Below are 19,941 nucleotides of genomic sequence, written 5' to 3' on the forward strand. Positions count from 1 at the left end.
TGAAACACTTTGGACCTCCTGAGAGTGTACAAGGTACGAGAGCAATACAACTCTTTCCCTTCTTTCTGTTGTGCTGGGAAGATTTAATATTTTTAAAAAAGGCCTGACTCTTCACATAGACCAATTTTGAAGGACTAAGCCTTTCTCTTGTTCTGTGGCTGTCTGCAGCTTTCCCTCTGTGCCTTTCCACCTATGCAGTCCAATCCTGTTCATTTCCATCTGTCTTTTTGCATCCAGTGCAGGTTTGGTGTGTCTTCCATGTGAAGCCAAGTCCAGTGGACTTATCTCTCTCATAGAAACCTATAAAATTCTAACAGGACTAGACAGGGTAGATGCAGGAAGGATGTTCCTGATGGTGGGGGAGTCCAGAACCAGGGGTCACAGTCTGAGGATACGGGGTAGACCATTTAGGACTGAGACGAGAAGAAATTTCTTCACCCAGAGAGTGATGAGCCTGTGGAATTCGCTATTACAGAAAGTAGTTGACGCCAAAACATTGTATGTTTTCAAGAAGGACTTGGATATAGCTCTTGGGGCGAAAGGGATCAAAAGATATGGGGAGAAAGCAGGAGCAGGCTATTGAGTTGGATGATCAGCCATGATCATAATGAATGGCAGAGCAGGCTCGAAGGGCCGAATGGCCTACTCCTGCTCCTAGTTTCTATGTTCCAGGTGCTTCTCTTTTTACTGCCCTGAGTAAATCCTTGTCGGTTTTGCTAGCAGTGTTATCATTGCATTTGCCTTGAGGTGCTGGTGCTGCAGCTTGAAACTTAGCTCAATTCTGGGCACCAACTGTGACCAAACCCTTTCAGTCTGGTCAGGCATGGAGAGGAACACCGAGAGACTAACTTAAGCCCAAGACTCAGAAAAGTATCTTCCATTCCACCTAGGAACATTTCAACCCCTTACACAGGGGCATTGCTTATTTGTTATTAAGTTAGTAGAATTTTGAGACCAGATCTGCTGGAAATGAATTCATTTTGTGATGGTGTCCCCTAAAACTTTCATCATCCAACCATAGGGTTGCCAACCGTAATTCAATCTATTCCTGGAGGTTACATAACATGACTTGCTCCCACGCTCCAGCCATTTGTTGACCAACACATCCATCCTTGTGACACACTGCCTCCCTAAGCCAGTTTGGAAAGCAAAAAGACTCATTACCGAATTGGATGATGCTTGACTGTCAGCCAAACAGCCCTTTTCCCCCATTTTCAATATTTTTATATCTGGTAAAGAGAAATGCTCAAAGAAAATGACAAAACAAAAATCTCCTTTAATTTTTCTCCAGGGTTGCACACAGCAGTGTCCTGGAGATTGATCTTCAATTCCTGGAGACTCCAGGCCAATCCTGGAGGGGCTGGCAACCCTACCCCACCAGTTTAGATGTGTATTCAAGACATGGTGCCTGAGTGAAAGGAGAGAGTGCTTGTCCACTGGGATATCCAATCCCCAAGTGTGCAAATTTCCAATGCTAATCACATGCAACCATATAGATCACTGCAGAACATAGTTATCAGGAAAGGCTGAACAGGCTGGGGCTCTTTTCTCTCGGAAAGAGAAAGCTGAGGGTTGATCAATTAGAGGATTTTAAGACTGTGAAGGGTAGACATAGAAAACACACTTCCACTTGTGAGAGAGATCAAAACTAGGGGACATAACAAAAGATAGTCACCAGTAAAATCCAATAAGGTATTCAAGAGAAACATATTTTCCTAGAAACTGCTAAGAATGTAGAACTCGCTACCACAAGTTGTTGTTCATACAAATAACATAAAGACATGTAAGGGGAAGCTGAATAAATATATAGGGAGAGAGGAATAGAAGGATATGTTGATAAGATGAAGGTGTGAGAAGACTTGTGTAGAGCATGAAGACTGGCATAGACTGAATGGCGAGTTTCTTGTCTTGTAAATTATATATATATATATATGTTCTGAGTGAATAACTTTCTTTTCTGAGACACCTAATTCATTGTGGCAATGGCTTTCCGCTTCCCACAAAATAATTTTAAAAAAACACTCTTGTGCAGTTTTCATTATTATTTTTAGTGGAAACTTTTTATGAGAAACCAATTTAGATTTTTATTCCTTCCTCTTTTACCGCCAGTTCTTGCTCCTGTCTTTACCCTTTCCCATGGATGTCAGTTCCTTGCTGGGGTACAATTCTGGGGGCACTGGTAATTTACTCAAATGGTTGTTATTGACATGGGTGCAGAGTTGGCATGTGTTTGCTATCATGCCATTTTCAGCTGCCATTCAAGCACTAGCACTTCCACCAATGGTCACCTCACTATTCAGTGTTTCTTTTAAGTCAAAACAAATTAAGGGAACTTAATGAATAACTATTTCTACCTTTTCACTTATCGCAAATCTGCACTTACTGCACAAGCTGGCAACTTGTTTCAAAGGTCAACCTTGAGCAGGTGAGAACATGGACTCAAAGGAAGAGATAAAAACAAAAAGCTGCGGATGCTGGAAATCCAAAACAAAAACAAAATTACCTGGAAAAACTCAGCAGGTCTGGCAGCCACTCCCCTCCACTTCTCTCCCCCCACCTAACCCCCACCCCACCCCCCCCCAACCCACACACACACCTTAAACCAGCTTATATTTCACCCCTTCCTTGGATTCACCTAGTTCTGTTGAAGGGTCATGAGGACTCGAAACATCAACTCTTTTCTTCTCCGCTGATGCTGCCAGACCTGCTGAGTTTTTCCAGGCAATTCTGTTTTTGTTTTTGACTCAAAGGAAGATATCAGCTCCTTTGAGTCCACAGCCACACCCCTCTGTGCTGTCAGACTGAATGCCTGACATTAAATGCTTGATGAGTCAATATGAGCTCCAAATACACATTAGAAAGACTGAAACCGTCATGTTTGACAACTCCTTTGCCACTAATGGCATCAGCTGTGGCTCAACGGATAGCACTCCTACTGCTGAGATTGTACATTGAAGAAACCCTCCAGGCATCTGAGCACAAAATCCAGGCTGACACTCAGCGGGAGTGCTGCAGGTGCTGTCTTTTGAATGAGATGTTAAACCCGAGGGCTTGAAACGTTGATTCTGTTTCTGTCTCCACAGATGCTGCCAGGCCTGCTGAGTTTTTCCAGCATTTTCTGCTTTTATTTCAAATTTCCAACATCCGCAGTCTTTTGTTTTTATGTTAAACTGAGGCCTCATCTGCCCTCTCAGGAGGATGTAAAATAATCTCATGGCCCTTTTTGAAGAAGAACCGGGGAATTCTCCCCAATATCTTCAACCAATGTTGCTAAAATAGATTATCCAATTGTTATTTCATTGTTGCTTGTGAGGCTTTGCTGTGAACAAATTGGTTTCTGTATTTTTCTACCCTTCAAAAGTATTTAATTGGTTGTAAGGTGCTTTGGTACATCTATACGTCTCGAAAGGCAAGTATTTTTTTGCTAATTCTATCTACTCCTGCTCACTCATTCTACTCAAATCAGCTCAAAAAAAACTTTCACATCAGGTTCAACTGAGAGTTTGGTTTAAAAGCACGCAGGGCACACAAATGGTTTCTCCTTGTTCCCCCCAGGCCCCCAACCCCAATCCCATGATGAGTACTTTTTGCTTCTGTATTCAAGTTGGCCTACTTCCAACTCCACAGTAGCACCAGCTTCCTCTGATATTTGGTTTCCTACCAGCCCCAACTCCCTTACTCACACTTTAGATTTCTCCAATGATTTTCCTCCATAAACCCAGTCAAAGGACTTGCCCATGTCAAGTCCTGCACCAATTCCTTGTTACCCCTTTGCTAGTTTACATTGGACCCCTGTTCCCAACACATTGAATGCTCTTCTCTAAACACTCTCCATAACTTCCTTCAACTCTACCTTTGTAACTTCCTCCAGCCTTAAAGCATCTCCCTTTGGTCCTCTAACTCTGAACTTCTGTTAATCTTCCCATCCTTTAACACTGACACTGGTGGTTAAATTTGCACTCACTTCAGCTGTGGGATGAAAGAAAAAAATTTGCATTTATATAGCACCTTTCTCAACCTCATGGCGTACCATAGCACTTTAAACACAATGACATGCAGTCAAATGTGGCAACCAATATGCATACAGTAGGGTTCCAGGAACATCAATGAGAATGACCAGGTAATCTGTTTTTTAGCGATGGTGGTCAAGGGATAAATATTGGCACAGGACGCGGGGGAGAAATTCTTTGAAAATTACCATGGGATCTTTTACAACCAGCTGAGAGGGCAGACATCTTTGTCTGAAACCTTATTTAAAAGCTAGCACCTCTGAATGCAGAATTCCCTCAACACTAAGGTGCCAAGGTTGGTCATTTGGTTAAGTCTCTGGAGTGGGACATGAACCTACAACCTTCTGAATCAGAGGTGAGTCCCACCAACTGAGCCACAGGTGACACACAAGTTGAGAAATTCACTTCTTAAACTTCACTCCCCTCCACCCCTGCCTTTAAAGCCATCCTTTTAACCAAGCTTTTAATGAACTCTCCCAATGGGGCTTTGGGATCAGTTCTTTATGTTTTTCCCTTTGGGAAGTGCCTTGGCACATTTTTCCATGTTAATGGTGCTACATAAATTTAGGCTGTTGTCAAGCTCAGAGACATTAACTACTTTTATTTATCTAGCATATTTAACTTAGTAAAGCGTTCCAAGGCACTTCACAAAATTTGAAACTGAGCCAAATAAGGAAATATTTGGACAGATGACAAATATTTAGTCAAAGAGGTAGGTTTCTTGAGCTTCTTAAAGAGATAAATGAATTGGAAATGTGATCAGAGGCTCAACTTGGTGTCAAATACAACACCAAGAGCAAGATTTTTAGGTCGGCTTGGGGGTGCACACCCGACCCGAGCGTACACGAAATTGTGCAATGTTTCAGTCGGCGGGCACCCGCGAGTGTCAGAAGTGCGCCTGCCAACAATTAAGAAGACAATTTAAGTAGTTAAAGTTCCAATCGTCCAAGATTTTTTGTGGTCTGTCCAACCTTACAGTTGGCGGATGGGTGAATCTGTCAGGCGGACTTTTGCATTTTTGCTGAAACCTCATCCAAGGGCGGGATGAGGTTTCCGTTTTTAAATAAAGAAAATAAAAATGTATGGTGAATGCATGATGAATTTTCATCATCTATATGCTCAGGTGACTGATTCAAGGACATTTTTTTCTGGGTTTTTAAGTCTTCAGCTCCCTGAGGCAACTCTCTGCCTTCAGGGAGCTTTCATTCAGCGCGCGCCTGTGCCCGTGCTTACATCAGCACCCAGCCTCCTCCTGCCCCCACCCTGGCAGCGCTGAGCATTTGAGTGCGCGCCTCATGCTGGCTGGCCAATTAATGGCTAGCCAGGGTGAAATCGCAGTGGGGAGGCCGATCATGGGCGGCAGTCCTTTCCAATGGCCGCGCCAATCGCGCCCGCACGCCAGCCTAAAAATCCTGCCCCAAGATTGTGAATGGTCTGGTGCAGCCCCAGTTGTCAGGGAGTGGATGGATTACATGGGTTGTTGTTGTACTGCTGCGCAGGCAAATACAGAGGAAGTCTGAGCTCTGGATTTGAAGTGTGGGTGGAGTGCTGTCTGAAACCACTGAGAAAAGCCACAACGAGACTGAACACATATTAATATATAATTGGTTCAATCTTTTTTCTGTCTTTTTCGCCTGACAACAAAACAGAGAGATTGCATCTTTGCAGCTCAAGAGACAACACAATGAACTAATTAGCTTCTGAGTATTTCAGTCTCGTGATGAGGCACGGCTCTGGTTATAAAGCACTGAGGCGGGCAATGAGCACTTGAGATTCACCACTTAATATCAACAGGCAGTTTTCTCTTCCCAACTCCCCACACCTCCAATTTCCCTTTAAACAGGAAATCAATGCTAGGCTGCTGAAGGAGTGTTCTGTAAGCTGAATCGATGATGGTTTTGCCTTAACATATGCTGGGAGACGGTTTCCTTCATTGCTGCACTTGGTAATATGAGGCTGCACTTGCTGAGTTTCATTAGAGTGTGTGATGCTTCCTGGCTGGAAGAAAGGAGGAACAGTAACTGAAGGAGTGCCCAGTGCACAGAACTGTCAAAGCTAATTACTGTCCTTGCGTTGCACCAAGATTTGGGGGAACAGCTCAGGGATGCTGACGACAGATGAGGTTTATAATATTAAGACTGTGCTAAATCCAGCTGAGCCACTAGGGGATGCTGTGCATTTCTGACACAATCCATTTACTGGAAAGTTGAATTCTTGTTCATCGCTCCCCCACCCCCACCCCAACCTCTCCTCCCTCCGCCCCCCCCCCTTTTGTTTTCATGTCAAGCTGTGCAATGACGTTCTTCATTTGAAGAGACAGCCTCATTAACCTGGATCATTTGAAGTGTAAAATATCACACTGTCACAGGAGGGTCTGCATCCTTGTTTAAGGCACTTCAGAGAAGAGCTGCTCTGAACTGTTAACTAAGAGGCAGCTTGCTCTCTACATAAGTCACAAGAAAAACTATTTGGGTGCAAGTTTATTGCATGCCTGTTTTATGTCTGGGCAGTCTGTTTTCTGAATGAAGTGTACAGAAACTTCTTCAATATAAATTGATCAGAAGTCAATGTTTTTATTGAACAGAAATTCTCGCTATTCATTTCTCAGCATCTGGGAGTGTTAGCTTTTAAAATCAACAGTTTTTCAGGAGCAATAACAAAAACCTTACAGTGCCAGCCAGCCCTCTCCTTACCCTATTCTGACCTTGAGACAGTTTTGGGTTTTGGGCTTTAGTAAAGGTGAGATTCTTTTTGCATTACACACAACACCAGAGGTAGTTATGGTTTTAGAACTATTTGTGTACCCAGAATTTACAGAAGAGCAGTGTGGATTGGAAGGGGTGGCCAGGGGTGTGGTCAAATGGACTTTGGCTGCACTTTTATTTATTTTCATCCATTGCCCCTGTGTTTGCTGGCCTGCATGGGCTCATGCCTCAAATTTCAAATTCCCATCCGATTGTTCAAATCCCTTCATAGCCTCAATCTGTCTCCATAATTTCCTCCAGTTCTTACAAGACTCTACACTCCTCCAACTCTGGCCTCTTGTACCTCCCCCCTCCCACTTCATTTCCCTTCAGACGTCTGGGCCTCTCCTTCTTTAAGACACAGCTTAAATATTTGAGCAAGCTATTAAGAGGCTGTGTCAATTTTTGTCTGATCGTGCTTCTGTGAAACTCCTCGGGATGCTCAACTACATTCAAGGCACAGCACGAATGCAAGTTGTTGTTAAATATCTTTAGCGCAGTCCCATTTCCACTTTTATTGGTGGTTTAGGAAAGTTTCCATCCCTTTGTTCGCCGTTGTGGCATGAATCATCATTAGACACTGGCAGTTTTGCAAAAGATAAAAATCCTATTTTCTGAGCAACCTCAACCCAGTTTTCCTCAGATTATCCTGTGGGAACATTATCTTCCCCTCCCCTTGCTGTAAGTAGAAGAAAAAATATCTGAGGAACAAAATCAGTGAGTATATGACTAGTGCACAGGGGTAAAGTGATGACATTTGAGCACAGGTACATTGAGGGGAGGTTAAAATCATATTCTGTTGACATAGATAATGGAGTATGTAGAAAAGAACAACAAACTTGCATTTCTATTGTGCCATTCAAAACTTCAGGACATTCTAAATCGCAGTAGAGCCGATGGAGTGCATCTTAAATATAGTCACTGTTGTAATGCAGGAAATGTAGCAGCCAATTTGAATACAACAAGCTCCTTCAAGCAGCAATATGAAAATGACCAGGCAATTTTATTTTTAGCAATGTTGATTGTGAAACAAATATTGACCAAGACTCTGGGAAAAATTCCTTTGATCTTCTTCAAAATAGTGCCATAGGATCTTTTACCTCCACCTGAAAGAGCTGACAGGGCCTCGGTATAACACCTCATCGGAAAGATTATCTCTCACATTGTCAGTGGTAATCACTCTGTATGCTCTCCCTTGGGTGGGAAGAGCGAGGGCTACGTTCTTAATTTCTGTTGCGACTAAAAAAAAATGCCTCAGGTAGCAAATTCAGATTTAATAAAGAAAATGACCCTGTTTCCCCTGTAACCACCCCCCCTCCACTTCCCTGCATTCTTTTAAAATATAAAGTTGCTCCAGAAATCTTCCAAATAGTCGTCTTCGAGTGCAACTAGACTGACAGGCAAGACAGGGAGTCAATCATGTGCGTCACTATCTCACACCTCCTGGGACTCAGGGTCAGACTACAGAGGTGTGATTGGAGGAAATGCATTACTTACAGTCCGCTCAGCTGTCTGCAGTTAAATGGCAGTCCTGCTGGGCTAGTAGGGATGCGACTCTGCTTGACATTAATGAAAGAAAACTTTTAGAAAGAAATTATATTTTTAATTGGCAGACTGTCGGTGGTGGAGATGCAACGTTGGTGAACCCACCTCTGTGCAAGGCCAGTTAAGGAACACAGTTCCTTAAAGATGCCACTTCCTGACATGTCCATGGGCACAGAGAGATTAACCACATAGTACCCAAAGTAGAATGTACTGACACATGATTCAGGCGAAAGTAATTGCTTTTATGGAATTGGCGTGCACGTGTATGTGAAAAAAGAAACCTCAGTCTGTTAATTGATAATAAATGTTTATAAAAGAGAAAACAGAAGCACACAAGAGCAGGGGGAAGGATTCTCAAATCAATTTTAGTCAAAGGAAAATAATTTGTAATTCCATTAGATTTTTGGTTCCGTTGTTGAAATGCTCCAGCAGCTCTCAAGGTTGTTGTTAACATTTTAATTGTTACCAGCAAGATCTAGTACAGAATTTCAGTATCCAGATAGCCTTTAGTAGGTGCTCAGCCATCATTAACATGGTGCAGTTGTACTTCCAACCGCTTCACAAAATGGAACAAACAATGGGTATTCAGAAGTGATATACAAATGATTAACAACAAGTTAAATTAAGAGGGAGTTCAGATAGCGTATAATGTTTTAACCATCAAATGAAACTATTTATTAGATTTGTAATCGCTCTGAGTTATACATCATTCTTTACCTTAATATGATCAAAACTGTTAGATACCAGGCACTATATGGAAACAGAAAGTCAGTCAACACCTGTAGAAAGAAAAATTAGGTTGACATTCTGGGCACAACCTTCATCGGAAACTTCTGAGCACTTAGATTAGACTACTACTGGTAATCATCCTAAAATAGATAATCCTTCTAGGCAGAATAATTCAACCCCTTGATGAGGTATCCTGTTATTTGTTCCTGAATATCCATTATTCTCTACTTCACCTGCAATGTTTCAATTCTCTTCAGTGCTGCATTCTCAAACATTCAACTGAGGATAGTCTTTCTCCAACTGAGAGTTTGATGGGATATTCCAACTGGGTGTCCAGCACCAGTTTATCACATGGGCGATAATGGACAGCTCATGAATTGAGCCCAGCTAGGCCAGACTTTCAAAAGCTGCAGAGCTTTGAAAATACCAGTCAGTGGCTCAGAAAACGGGGCAGAAAGCAGCTGTATGGGGCTCCGTGTGTATCTGGGGACCTTACCTAGATGACAGGGCTCTACCAGTGTCCTCATCTTTTAGATCATCTTCCCTAGCCTCAGTTCACCAAGTAGGAGGATATGGAGCTCAGTGAAACCACACGTGCTTCGTACATATGAGGTACTGGGATTCAGTCCTCAGCATCTTCACGTTAATTTTTACTATATTTGGTGACTGAAGTGGAGACCCATGTCAACATTTAAGATTAAGTTAAGATATCTGTAGGAAAGGGTGGGTAAAGGGATATGGGAATGGGGTAGGCAAATAAGATTAAGACTGTTATTCATGTAGTGGACAAAAAAGGCAAAATGGGCTGAAAGACCCATTTCCAGGTAATAATTCTGTATAAATATAATACAGGTGTTGGACAGACTAAACTTGAATTCCCTTGAATATAGGAAGGGTAATCTAACAGGAGAATTTATGGTGATTAAAGGATTTGACAGGGTAGATGCAGAGAAAATATTTCCTCTGGTGAGGGAGTCCAGAACAAAGGGGTATAACCTTAAAATTAGTACTAGGCTAAGGAAACACTTCTCCTCACAAACGGTAGTAGAAATCTGGAAGTCACTCCCTTCCATAAAGCTATTGAGGCTTGGGGGCCAATTGACAACTTCAAAACTGGGATTGATAGATATTTATTAGTGAAGAGTATTAAGGGATATGGCACTAAGACAGGTGATTGGAGCTGGGATTTACAGATCAGCCATAATGGCCGGGATTTTCCGATCCCACCTGCACTGGGACCGGAAATTCCTGCCTGAAGTCAACAGACCTTTGCCCAATCCGTCAGATTTTCCTTTCCGCTATGGGCGGGACCGGAAAATCCCAGCCGATATAACTGAACAGCAGAATACGCTTGAGAATCTGAATGGCCTCCTGTTCCTACATTCCAAGGAGCTGTCTTCTTGATTAGAATCTCCTGTTTAAGAGAACATCCTCTATTCTGTTCATAGATTGGATTAAAGTTCATGGCCATCAATGTTGCTGAAGCAGACTTGAGGGACTGAATGGCCTACTCTTGTTACTGCGCCGTCACCAGCTTTTGTACTTGAGTAAAATCCATTCAAAGCAGCCACAACCTGATTTTAGCCTTTTATCTCTCGCTGTAGCTCTCTCTCACTGCAGCTTAACCCATGATTTTACTTGGAAAAGCACCTCATTGAGATTCTGGAATTGTGTCACCGCAAGCAATGGATTCCTAGTTAATCAGTGCTGCCTGGCTCATCATGAAAAGATATCCAATCACACACTGAAAGCTTCTCATGGGTGTAAATTGTTCCATTGGAGCACCATTCAAAGGCCTATCAAATTGTCATGAAAACCTGTGCAATGTGCCAGTGGGAATGGATTCTCAGGTGGATTCTTTCTCATTTATTGACAGCAATCAGCAACTGCAGGGGAGTGGAGCGGAATGGGTAAAGCATTCTCCCCCTCCCGTGCCAATGTTCTTGCCGCCTTCTCTTCCTGATAAAGTTCCACAAGCACCCGTCAGCTTGCCTCAGCAGATAAACAGTGAGTGACAGAGAACTACTGACCATGGGGGTTAGGGGGCGGGGGCGGGGGCAGGGGCAGGGAGGGGGGGTGGTTGGTGTAGGGAGGGTGAACTTCAGTCAAACCTGTTCCATCTACGTCAAACATGGCACTGGGATGAGGGTGCGAGAGGGAGGTGTGGGTCATTGGGTAACTTATCAACGGCAGGAAGCCTGGCTGATCCTCATTACTGCAACCCCCACCCATATCCAGAAGCCAGTTACAGCTACTCCGGTAGAGATCAGTTAACAGCACGCACTGATGGATGTGGGATCTTCCAAGTTCGTTTGCTCAGTAAAACCGCATAAGACTCACTTGAGCCATTAAATGTTGATGGAAGAGTGCGGTTAGAGACCTCTTGCCATCAGATCTTAATGTTACCCTACTTGATACTAACTGAAATTACATGGAGATCTGGGAGTTCATTTTCTTTTTCTCATGAGTGCAGAATGCTTATTAAGACAGGGAAACACATTTTCTATTTAATTACTGATGAAAACCCATTTTTAATTAAATTTAATTGCAAAAGCTCTCTTAAACTGACATTTATAGTCTTCCTATATATTTTAGGCCAGCTGTATGACATCATTAGGTGGTGATAGGAGGCTGATAATTCTCTGAAACACACTAAATGGCATCTCTTAGCAAATGGACAGCAGGCTTTGAGAACAATTTTTGATCTGGTATCACAAATTATATCTTGCTAATAACCAGATATTGAAAGAGTATTTGACATATTAAAAGGGAAATTATTGCCGGTCCGTGGAGAGATAATTGAACAGCTGGGGCTGAATAGTATGGGGAATGATGTCATGTGGAAGAGATACAAGAAGGACTTTTAAACTCATATGGTATTGCCAATAATAGAAACTGCTTTCTTGTGAGATTACAATATAATGGTACGCGCTATAAAATGTGTGGATTAACAATAAGCATTTCCAAATCATTGCATTGCAAAAGCTGTGCATTCGTCATGGTTTGTGCTTGTTAATATCTTAGGAAGCATCATTAAACAGGTAAAATAAGCATCACAGTGCTAGAGTCTGTACCATGCTGGTTCTGGAAAGTTCTTCTTGGCTCTTAAACTCTAGGTCATTTCAGCCTAAATTTGGCACTTACAGCTTCACTATCATGTACATTCCTTCACAAAGCAGTTCAAGGCTAGCCCATTTACATTTTTACATGTGGACCATCACATGTATAATAAACAATTACATGGAGAATACCTGGGAATTGATGCATTGCTGACGACTGAATCAAGGATTTAGATAATGTCCCTTTGCTGGTTTATACGCTCATTTGAAAATTGCAATTAAATTCTCGCCCCGGAATATTTCCTTATTTGCAAGGTGTGCTGTAGTTAATTCTAGACACGGACTTGATTCCCTTGCAGCCTCACCATTCTGACTATGTGATGAAATTTTCAATGAGGATTAACAATCGTGTTATCTTTACTGCAGCCTTATCAGGAAAGGATCTGTGGTTCCTTACTGGGGAAAGTGTTCCCTTGTTGCAGGGTCGATCTCCATCAGCTTTCCTTTAGAGCGTTATTTGTAAACCTGATCACGGTAAAGGCAGTTCAACGACTTATCTGCAAACTTGATTAGCATCACGTAACTATTCATCAGGGCAGGCAAAATGATCATTCTCATCTGACTGGTGGGACTGGCCATTCTTTCATAAAACATATTGGAATAAAACTTAAGTTGAATTCAGATGTAGAACAGAGCAATTAGAGATGTGGACCAGCAGTGGAAGACCAGGTCTGTTGATGTATTCCCTTTGTGCTGTAATACAATGCCTTTGTACCAACTTTTGACTAGACAGCTGCTGTCATACCATTCTTTTGCCTGGGATCTTGATGCCGGCCATCCTGGTAGGGGTACCTATATCGGTCCGGGCTGCTCTCCCTGTATGCCATCTTGCCGTGGTCGTGGTGGCGAGGCATTTTAAAAGTCTGCGTTGGGGATGGAGGCACATCGTGCCTGTGGGGCCCCTTGTACTGGTTTGGAAGATTGTACGCAGCCTCCCGCAGCCTGGCGCTGTTCAGGTAGTCAGGGATCCTCGGGTCCAGGCGGCCGTCAGCCGCATTTCGGGGATAACTCCCTCGATGCGGGTATCCTGCAACATGATGCTGGGCTCCCAGGTACCGGGGTGGCTCTCGGTCACCATAGGGGCCCCGAAGATGATATTCATCCGGCTCTCCAGGAAGATGCCTAGAGCAAAACAAAAAGCACGGGCTTTATTTATGGCTGCGTATGGAGACAAGTCTTCCTAGAATGGAGATGATTGGGTAATGCCCCTGTCATTTATGCCTGGAATTGCAGTGGTAGGAGTGATTGGGATTGATTTTACACACATATTTTATAATTCAAGTAACTTTTCTCCTCTCATGGCATCCTAGTTAAATGGGACAGCATTTGCCGAAACAAAGAATGCAAAATTCTTTTGTCATTTAATCTCTCCTGCCTCCCACCTTATTATTAACCTTCCCTTTCATTTTTTTCTCCCTCTCCCATCGCCCTGATCTTTCCCTGTCTTTTTACTTGCTGAACTCACCTCCTGAGGCAAAGTAAGTAACTCACTCCCTGACTCCCCAAAGCCTGTCCACCATCTACAAGGTACAAGTCAGGAGTGTGATGGAATACTTTCCACTTACCTGGATGAGTGCAGCTCCAACAACACTCAAGAAGCTCAACACCATCCCGCTTGATTGGTATCCCATCCATTACCTTAAACATTCACTCTCTCCACCATTGACTCGATCTGGCAGCAGTGTGTACTATCTACAAGATGCACTGCAACAACTCGCCAAGGCTCCTTCAACACCACATTCCAAATCTGTGACCTCTACCAGCTAGAAGGACAAGGGCAGCAGATGCATGGAAACACCAGCACCTGCAAGGTCCCCTCCAAGCAACACACCATCCTAATTTGGAACTATATTGTCATTCCTTCACTGTCGATGGGTCAAAATGCTGAAACTCTCTTCCTAACAGCGCTGTGGGTGTACCTACACAATATGGATTGTAGCAGTTCAAGAAGACAGCTCACCAACACCTTCTCAAGGGCAATTAGGGATGGGCAATGACTGTTGGCCTAGCTAGCAACACCAATATCCCGTGAATGAATAAATTAAAATCTGTTAAATTTTCCAAATTTTTCCAGTTCTGATGAAAATTCATCGTCCTGAAGCATTAAATCTGTTTCTCCGTCCACAGATGCTTCCTGAACTGGCGAGCATTTTCTGTTTTTAGTTCGAATATCTCTTTCTGTGGTCCAGTGCTAATTTTTGTTTAATAATCGCTCTTATGAGTTGCCTTGGGGAGTGTTACTATGTGTTAAAGAGGCTATATAGATGCAAGCTGTTGTCCTGGACCACCTGGCTCATGGAATCCCATACAGTCATCGTGCTCCTTTCTTGAAGATACTCTTTAAAGCATCAATCCCCCATCACCATTTTGATTATATCCTCGAGGCTCAGTGTCCTGTGCAATTCTTCTCTCCTCCAATCCTGAAAACAATGGCACACATGCAGGGATTCAGCTGCCTGGTTTCTACAGAGCTTTAGAATTGCACTCAAATGGTTATTTTTTAGATGTGTTTCTAGTCAGGAATTTGGTAGGTCAGCCCCAGCTCAGGCCTATCCGTCCTTGGCTGATGTCAACATGTACACTGATTTACCATAGCAATGGGAACCTTGGCTATAGGCTGAAGGGATGGGATCTTATCCCCTCTAAAAACAATCGCGGGTTGGCACAATTTCCGGGTCCCGACACCGCACCTGTTGGCAGTGCGCTCTTAAGGGAGGCGGCCTCCTAATTAGCCACACCTCACCATCCAAATAAGGTTGGCAAGCACACTCCTGGGGCTGCAGACCCAATCCGAGGGCCCGTAGCCCTGGAAGTCAGGTAGCCTCATTGCCATAGGTAGGTGCTGCTGCTATGGGAGAGGCAGCACAAGCACAACACCATGTTGAGGCGACCCCTGAAGAGTTTTCAACTTTCTTAAAACATACCGGGCCACCATTTCCAGGCCAACACTTGTGGGCAGGAAACCCCAACACAGGGTGGCTTATGGCCGCAGCTGTGACCCGTTGATGCCTGCGGCTTTGGTTGGGGATGGAAACTAAGAAAGGCCTCATGAGCTACCCCTACCGGCTGTAGGCAAGCTGCCTCTGTACCTATGCTGGGCTTTGGCCTTAGCGAGGGGGCCCATCCACTGCTTTGGCAGGACTGGTAGGATTCCACCCAAGGCGTCAATACTGGCAGCGAAACTGGGGCATGCAGAGGTAACAAATATTTCCTAAAGAGCTCTTTGAATAAAATGTATTCTAATGTGTGGTCCATGTGATCTCTAGGACTTTTTCAATGACCTGAGGGGTCAGAAAGGAATTTTCTAGAGTGTTCTTTCCCTTACCAGCTCTATGTTTATTTTTTGCCTTTCGTAAGGAGAGTACATGACTGGGGTAGGGTGGAACGGAGTGGTGGTGGTGGGGGGTTGGTGGGATGGGGTGCTGATGGGTGTGGATTAGTGATTGGGGAAAGTGGGCTTTGTATAAGGTGCTCAGTCATGAATCTCTAGTCAGCATGGCATGGGTGGCAGGCTTGGGGGATCAGCTGGTCTTTTCTTGTCTGTCCATCCTGCACGTTTGTATGACCACCCCCTTCGATCACCCCCTCATTCTCCGCACATGTTGTTTTTTCTCTTTCTAGCTGTAAGTACACAATCAGACAAGTGACCCAGGTTGGTATTTCAACAATATTTAACATTCTTTTCTGAAAAATTCAATAAAGGAACTTTTCTTTAAAAACAAAACATGTTAAACAGCTGACTTTGTTGCTGTCATTTTAATTTCCAAGAAAACCCTGAGGAGTTCTTCTGGGCAGGGGCTTCTACTGCGAGAACAAGTTTTCATGGGAGTAAAACAATTACCAAATGAAAAACAAGCGGTTGTCTGGGATGAAATACTGCAATTTGAAGAAATGTTGCACTGTCCGATGCATTTCTCTGATCCACTCTTCTGGTTGTTAAATGGTGGAAAAAGTGTCGTCTGCAAACTATAAGATGCTTACCACAAGCGCAGGGCCAATTTGGGACTCCCCTCTCACCACACCTCACTTCCACCTTCCTGGGCTACCTTTAAGGGTCTGTATAGTGTATTACCGAAATAAAGAATGATTAATATGTGTCTTAAGCGATAGAGATTTAAGTTTGGTGTGAGTTAAAGTAAAAGGGAAGCAGTGCACTTTTCAATGGGAATATCACAGTAGCAGGTGCCTCTGGTGTTGCTTGTAGCGAGTTGAGGATACGTTGTTTACAACAACGTGCAACAGGGAAAGTGCTACAGGAAACAAGTTTTCACACATAGGAAGTGTACACTACACAAGACATATATACAGAGCCACTTGTACACCTAGATCTCAATATATAATGCCAGGACCAGAGTACAGCAAAAAGAAAAGTGAGCCACTGATTGTAGCAATTATATAAACTTTAATCAAATTCAGATAGCAATATAGTTAGTTGTAGGTAGATAATATCTATCTATATAGTTTCATATATATATATGATATAAAAATATAGACAGATATGAAGATAGTTGATAAAACAAAGTTTCTGTGACTGTGGCAATCACCAGCTCATTTTTCCTCTCTCCACACCACGTTCCTGCATGATGATCTATTATTATAATGTCTCTGAAGGATGTTGTTTTCTCAGTTCCTTCAGTTACATTTTCTGGAGCTGACGTGACCCTTTGCAGAATTAGTCCAAGAACTGATCTATCCTTTTGCCTAAGGACTTTTGTTTTTTCATTTCTAACATCTAGGATTTTGAGTATGTGAATGTTCGTCTCTTCCAATCGATTTGTCTGGTTAGCTGTTTTGCTTGTGGTCCAGCTGGGAAATGGTTCTCCTTGTATGAGCAGCTGGGGCTGCACCCATATGACTTATAACACACCTGCATGTTCCCATTGTTATGCCCAGAAAAGGCATGTCATGTTCATAATTTTAAATTTGGGCTCTGCATTTGTATAGAAATTTCTGCAACTGTCTTTTGTTTAAAATGGACACTGGTGAACTGTTACAAAGGCCACCAAGGGTCAGGTGACATTCTGCAACTTCAACACAGCCTATCTGATGCTTTCAGAAAGTTCCTAATTGCATCACACCGGGTGGGGGCCACTCCCTGGAATGGACAAATTAGGATGAATACTATCTGTGGAATTCACACTTACTATCGTTTGGGGATTTACCCAAAACGCAAGCCAAGAATCCATGACTCCAAGTTGGAATCCTAACAATAACGGCTGGGCAGAAACCAATTCATCCTGATTAATTGTGAAGAACTCATCTATTATCACCATCGTATAACAATGGCTTTCAGCTCAGTCATTCAATACCAGTAGTGAAACCAGCTGAATTAACAAGTCTTTAAATGAAGGCCCTGAAAGACCTGGGCAGTCTACAGAAGAACACCAAAACAGATAGCAGCCACAGCAAAAGGCTGTGTCATCAGGGCCTTTAAGGACTTAGATGCCACACATCTTTAGACGACCCTACCAGCCTGATTCTAAAACTCTATGTCCATCAGTAAAGACATTGGACCTTTTTAAAAAAAAATCATTCATGGGATGTGGGCGTCGCTGACTAGGTCAGCATTTATTGCCCATCCCTAATTGCCCTTGAGAAGGTGGTGGTGAGTTGCCTTCTTGAACTGCTGCAGTTTATGTGGTGTAAGTACACCCAATGTACTGTTAGGGAGAGAGTTCCAGGATCTTGACCCAGCGACAGTGAAGGAACAGCGATATATTTCCAAGCCAGGATGGTGAGTGGCTTGGAGGGGCACTCGGTGGTGTTCCCATCTGTATGCTGCCCTTATCCTTCTGGATGGTAGTGTTCATGGGTTTGGAAAGTACTGCCTAAGGAGCTTTGGTGAATTCCTGCAGTGCATCTTGTAGATGGTACATACTGCTGTCACTGTGCGTCGGTGGAAAGGGTGAATGTTTGTGGACGGGTGCCAATCAAGTGGGCTGCTTTGTCCTGGATGTTGTCAAGCTTCTTGAGTACTGCTGGAGCTGCACTCCTCCAGGCAAGTAGAGAGTATTCCATCACACTCCTGACTTGTGCCTTGTAAATGGTGAACAGGCTTTGGGGAGTCAGGAGGTGAGTTGCTCGCTGCAGGATTCTGAGCCTCTCATTTGCTCTTGTAGCCACAGTATTTATATGGCTAGTCCAGTTCAGTTTCTGGTCAATGATTACCCCAGAATGTTGATAGTGGGGGATTCAATGATGGTAATGCTGTTGAATGTCAAGGGGCGATGGTTAGATTCTCTCTTGTTGGATATGGTCATTGCCTGTCACTTGTGTGGTGTGAATGTTACTTGCCACTTGTCAGCCCAAGCCTAGATATTATTGTGGTCTTGCCTCCTTGTACCAAAACCACAAGTGCCTAGCTTCGTGACCTGCTGAATATTAATCTCTTTGAGAGGATCCTGCACAATCCGGACATATGACTTTAGCTTTTTGAACCCATCTGAACTACAATTCAAGAGTGGAAAAAGACTCCTTTCTTTACTGAGCCCGCAGCGTCTGTCCTTCTACTACAAACCCAACGTGCAAACTATGAACTATTCTTTTGGGTTACAACTTGTAAAAGTATACTATTTTCTTTTTCTGTATCTTTTTTGTGTGCGTGGGAGTGATTGACACAGCGTAGACTTTCGGGTTGAACATGTGTGAATAAATAGCTCTCTGTGTTTAAACCCACAGAAGTTTGCTGCTGTTAATTCTAAATTGATTACACACACTCCAGGGGCTAAGAACCACAAATATCTTCCTCTCCAAAATCACACTGACAATGGATAGTAAGGGAAAGGGTACAAGGGTTGCAGTTTATCTCGCCTCCCCTGTCCGTAACACCTTGCTTTGACCTACTTCCTCTTGCATAGAATTGCACAGAATGTACAGCACAGAAACAGGGTCATTCAGCCTAACTAGTCTAAGCCAGCATTCATGCTCCACACATGCTTCTTCATCTATCCCTTTCTCCCTCATGTACCTATTTAGCTTTCCCTTAAATGCATCTACACTATTCGCCTCAACTACTTTTGAAAGTGACACATTCTTGTCAGTTTCTGGATAAAGAAGTTGCTCCTGAATTTCTTATTGAATTTATTAGTGACTATCTTATATTTGTGATCTCTAGTTTTGGCTCCCCCACAAGTAGAAACATCTATATCTAGGGGAATTGAATAAGCACTTGAAGGGGAAAAGGTTGCATTGCTATGGGGAAAGGGCAAGGGGGTGGGACTAATTGAACAGACCTTTCAAAGAACTGGTAGAGACATGATGGGCCAAGTGGTCCCCTTCACTTCTGCATCAACCTATGATTGCACCCTATTAAACTCTTTCAATACCTTAAAGGTCACCCTCAGCTTTCTCTTTTCTAGTGAAAGGAAAACCCAGCATTTCAGCCTTTCCAGGAGGGGACAACCTCTCAGGTCCTGGGATCATCCTTGTAAATCTTTTTTGCATTTTCTCCAGCACCTCTATATCCTTTTTTATAGTACAGAATAATGCATCGCATTGCGTGGTTAAACCAGGATTCTACATAGCTGTAACATAACTTCTTCCTTTTTCAATCGAATCTCTCCAGGAATGAATCCCATTGCTTTTTTCACACTTTTTATGGTCTTACTAACTTATGCCATTACTTTTAGTGGTTTGTACATCTGTACCACTAGATCCCTTTACTCCTCTACCTCATCTAGACTCTTAGTTTCCAAGCAGTATATAGCCTCACAGCACTGACTCCAGGGTTCAAATTGTTCATATAAATAGGGAATAGAACAGCAGTGGTCCCAGCACCAAACCTTGTAGAGCACC

The 19,941-nt window shown here is 43.2% G+C and overlaps 1 protein-coding gene across 4 annotated transcripts in view; it reads right to left on the minus strand.

Annotated features, from left to right (window-relative positions):
• Positions 1 to 11,094: 11,094 nt before the first annotated feature.
• LOC121284923 (partitioning defective 3 homolog B-like) overlaps positions 11,095 to 19,941 on the minus strand; it is an 885,862-nt gene continuing 877,015 nt past the window's right edge. For 3 of the 4 annotated variants that reach the window (XM_041200843.1, XM_041200844.1, XM_041200842.1), the window contains one exon: positions 11,095 to 13,269. In XM_041200843.1, the coding sequence (XP_041056777.1) occupies positions 12,873 to 13,269 (397 nt within the window). In that variant the 3' untranslated portion in view covers positions 11,095 to 12,872. Of the gene's footprint in view, positions 13,270 to 15,620; positions 15,769 to 19,941 lie in introns of those variants that run through there. The other variant, XM_041200848.1, reaches the window with a different exon arrangement.

This window comes from Carcharodon carcharias, chromosome 12, assembly GCF_017639515.1.
Source record: "Carcharodon carcharias isolate sCarCar2 chromosome 12, sCarCar2.pri, whole genome shotgun sequence".
Taxonomy (NCBI): domain Eukaryota; kingdom Metazoa; phylum Chordata; class Chondrichthyes; order Lamniformes; family Lamnidae; genus Carcharodon; species Carcharodon carcharias.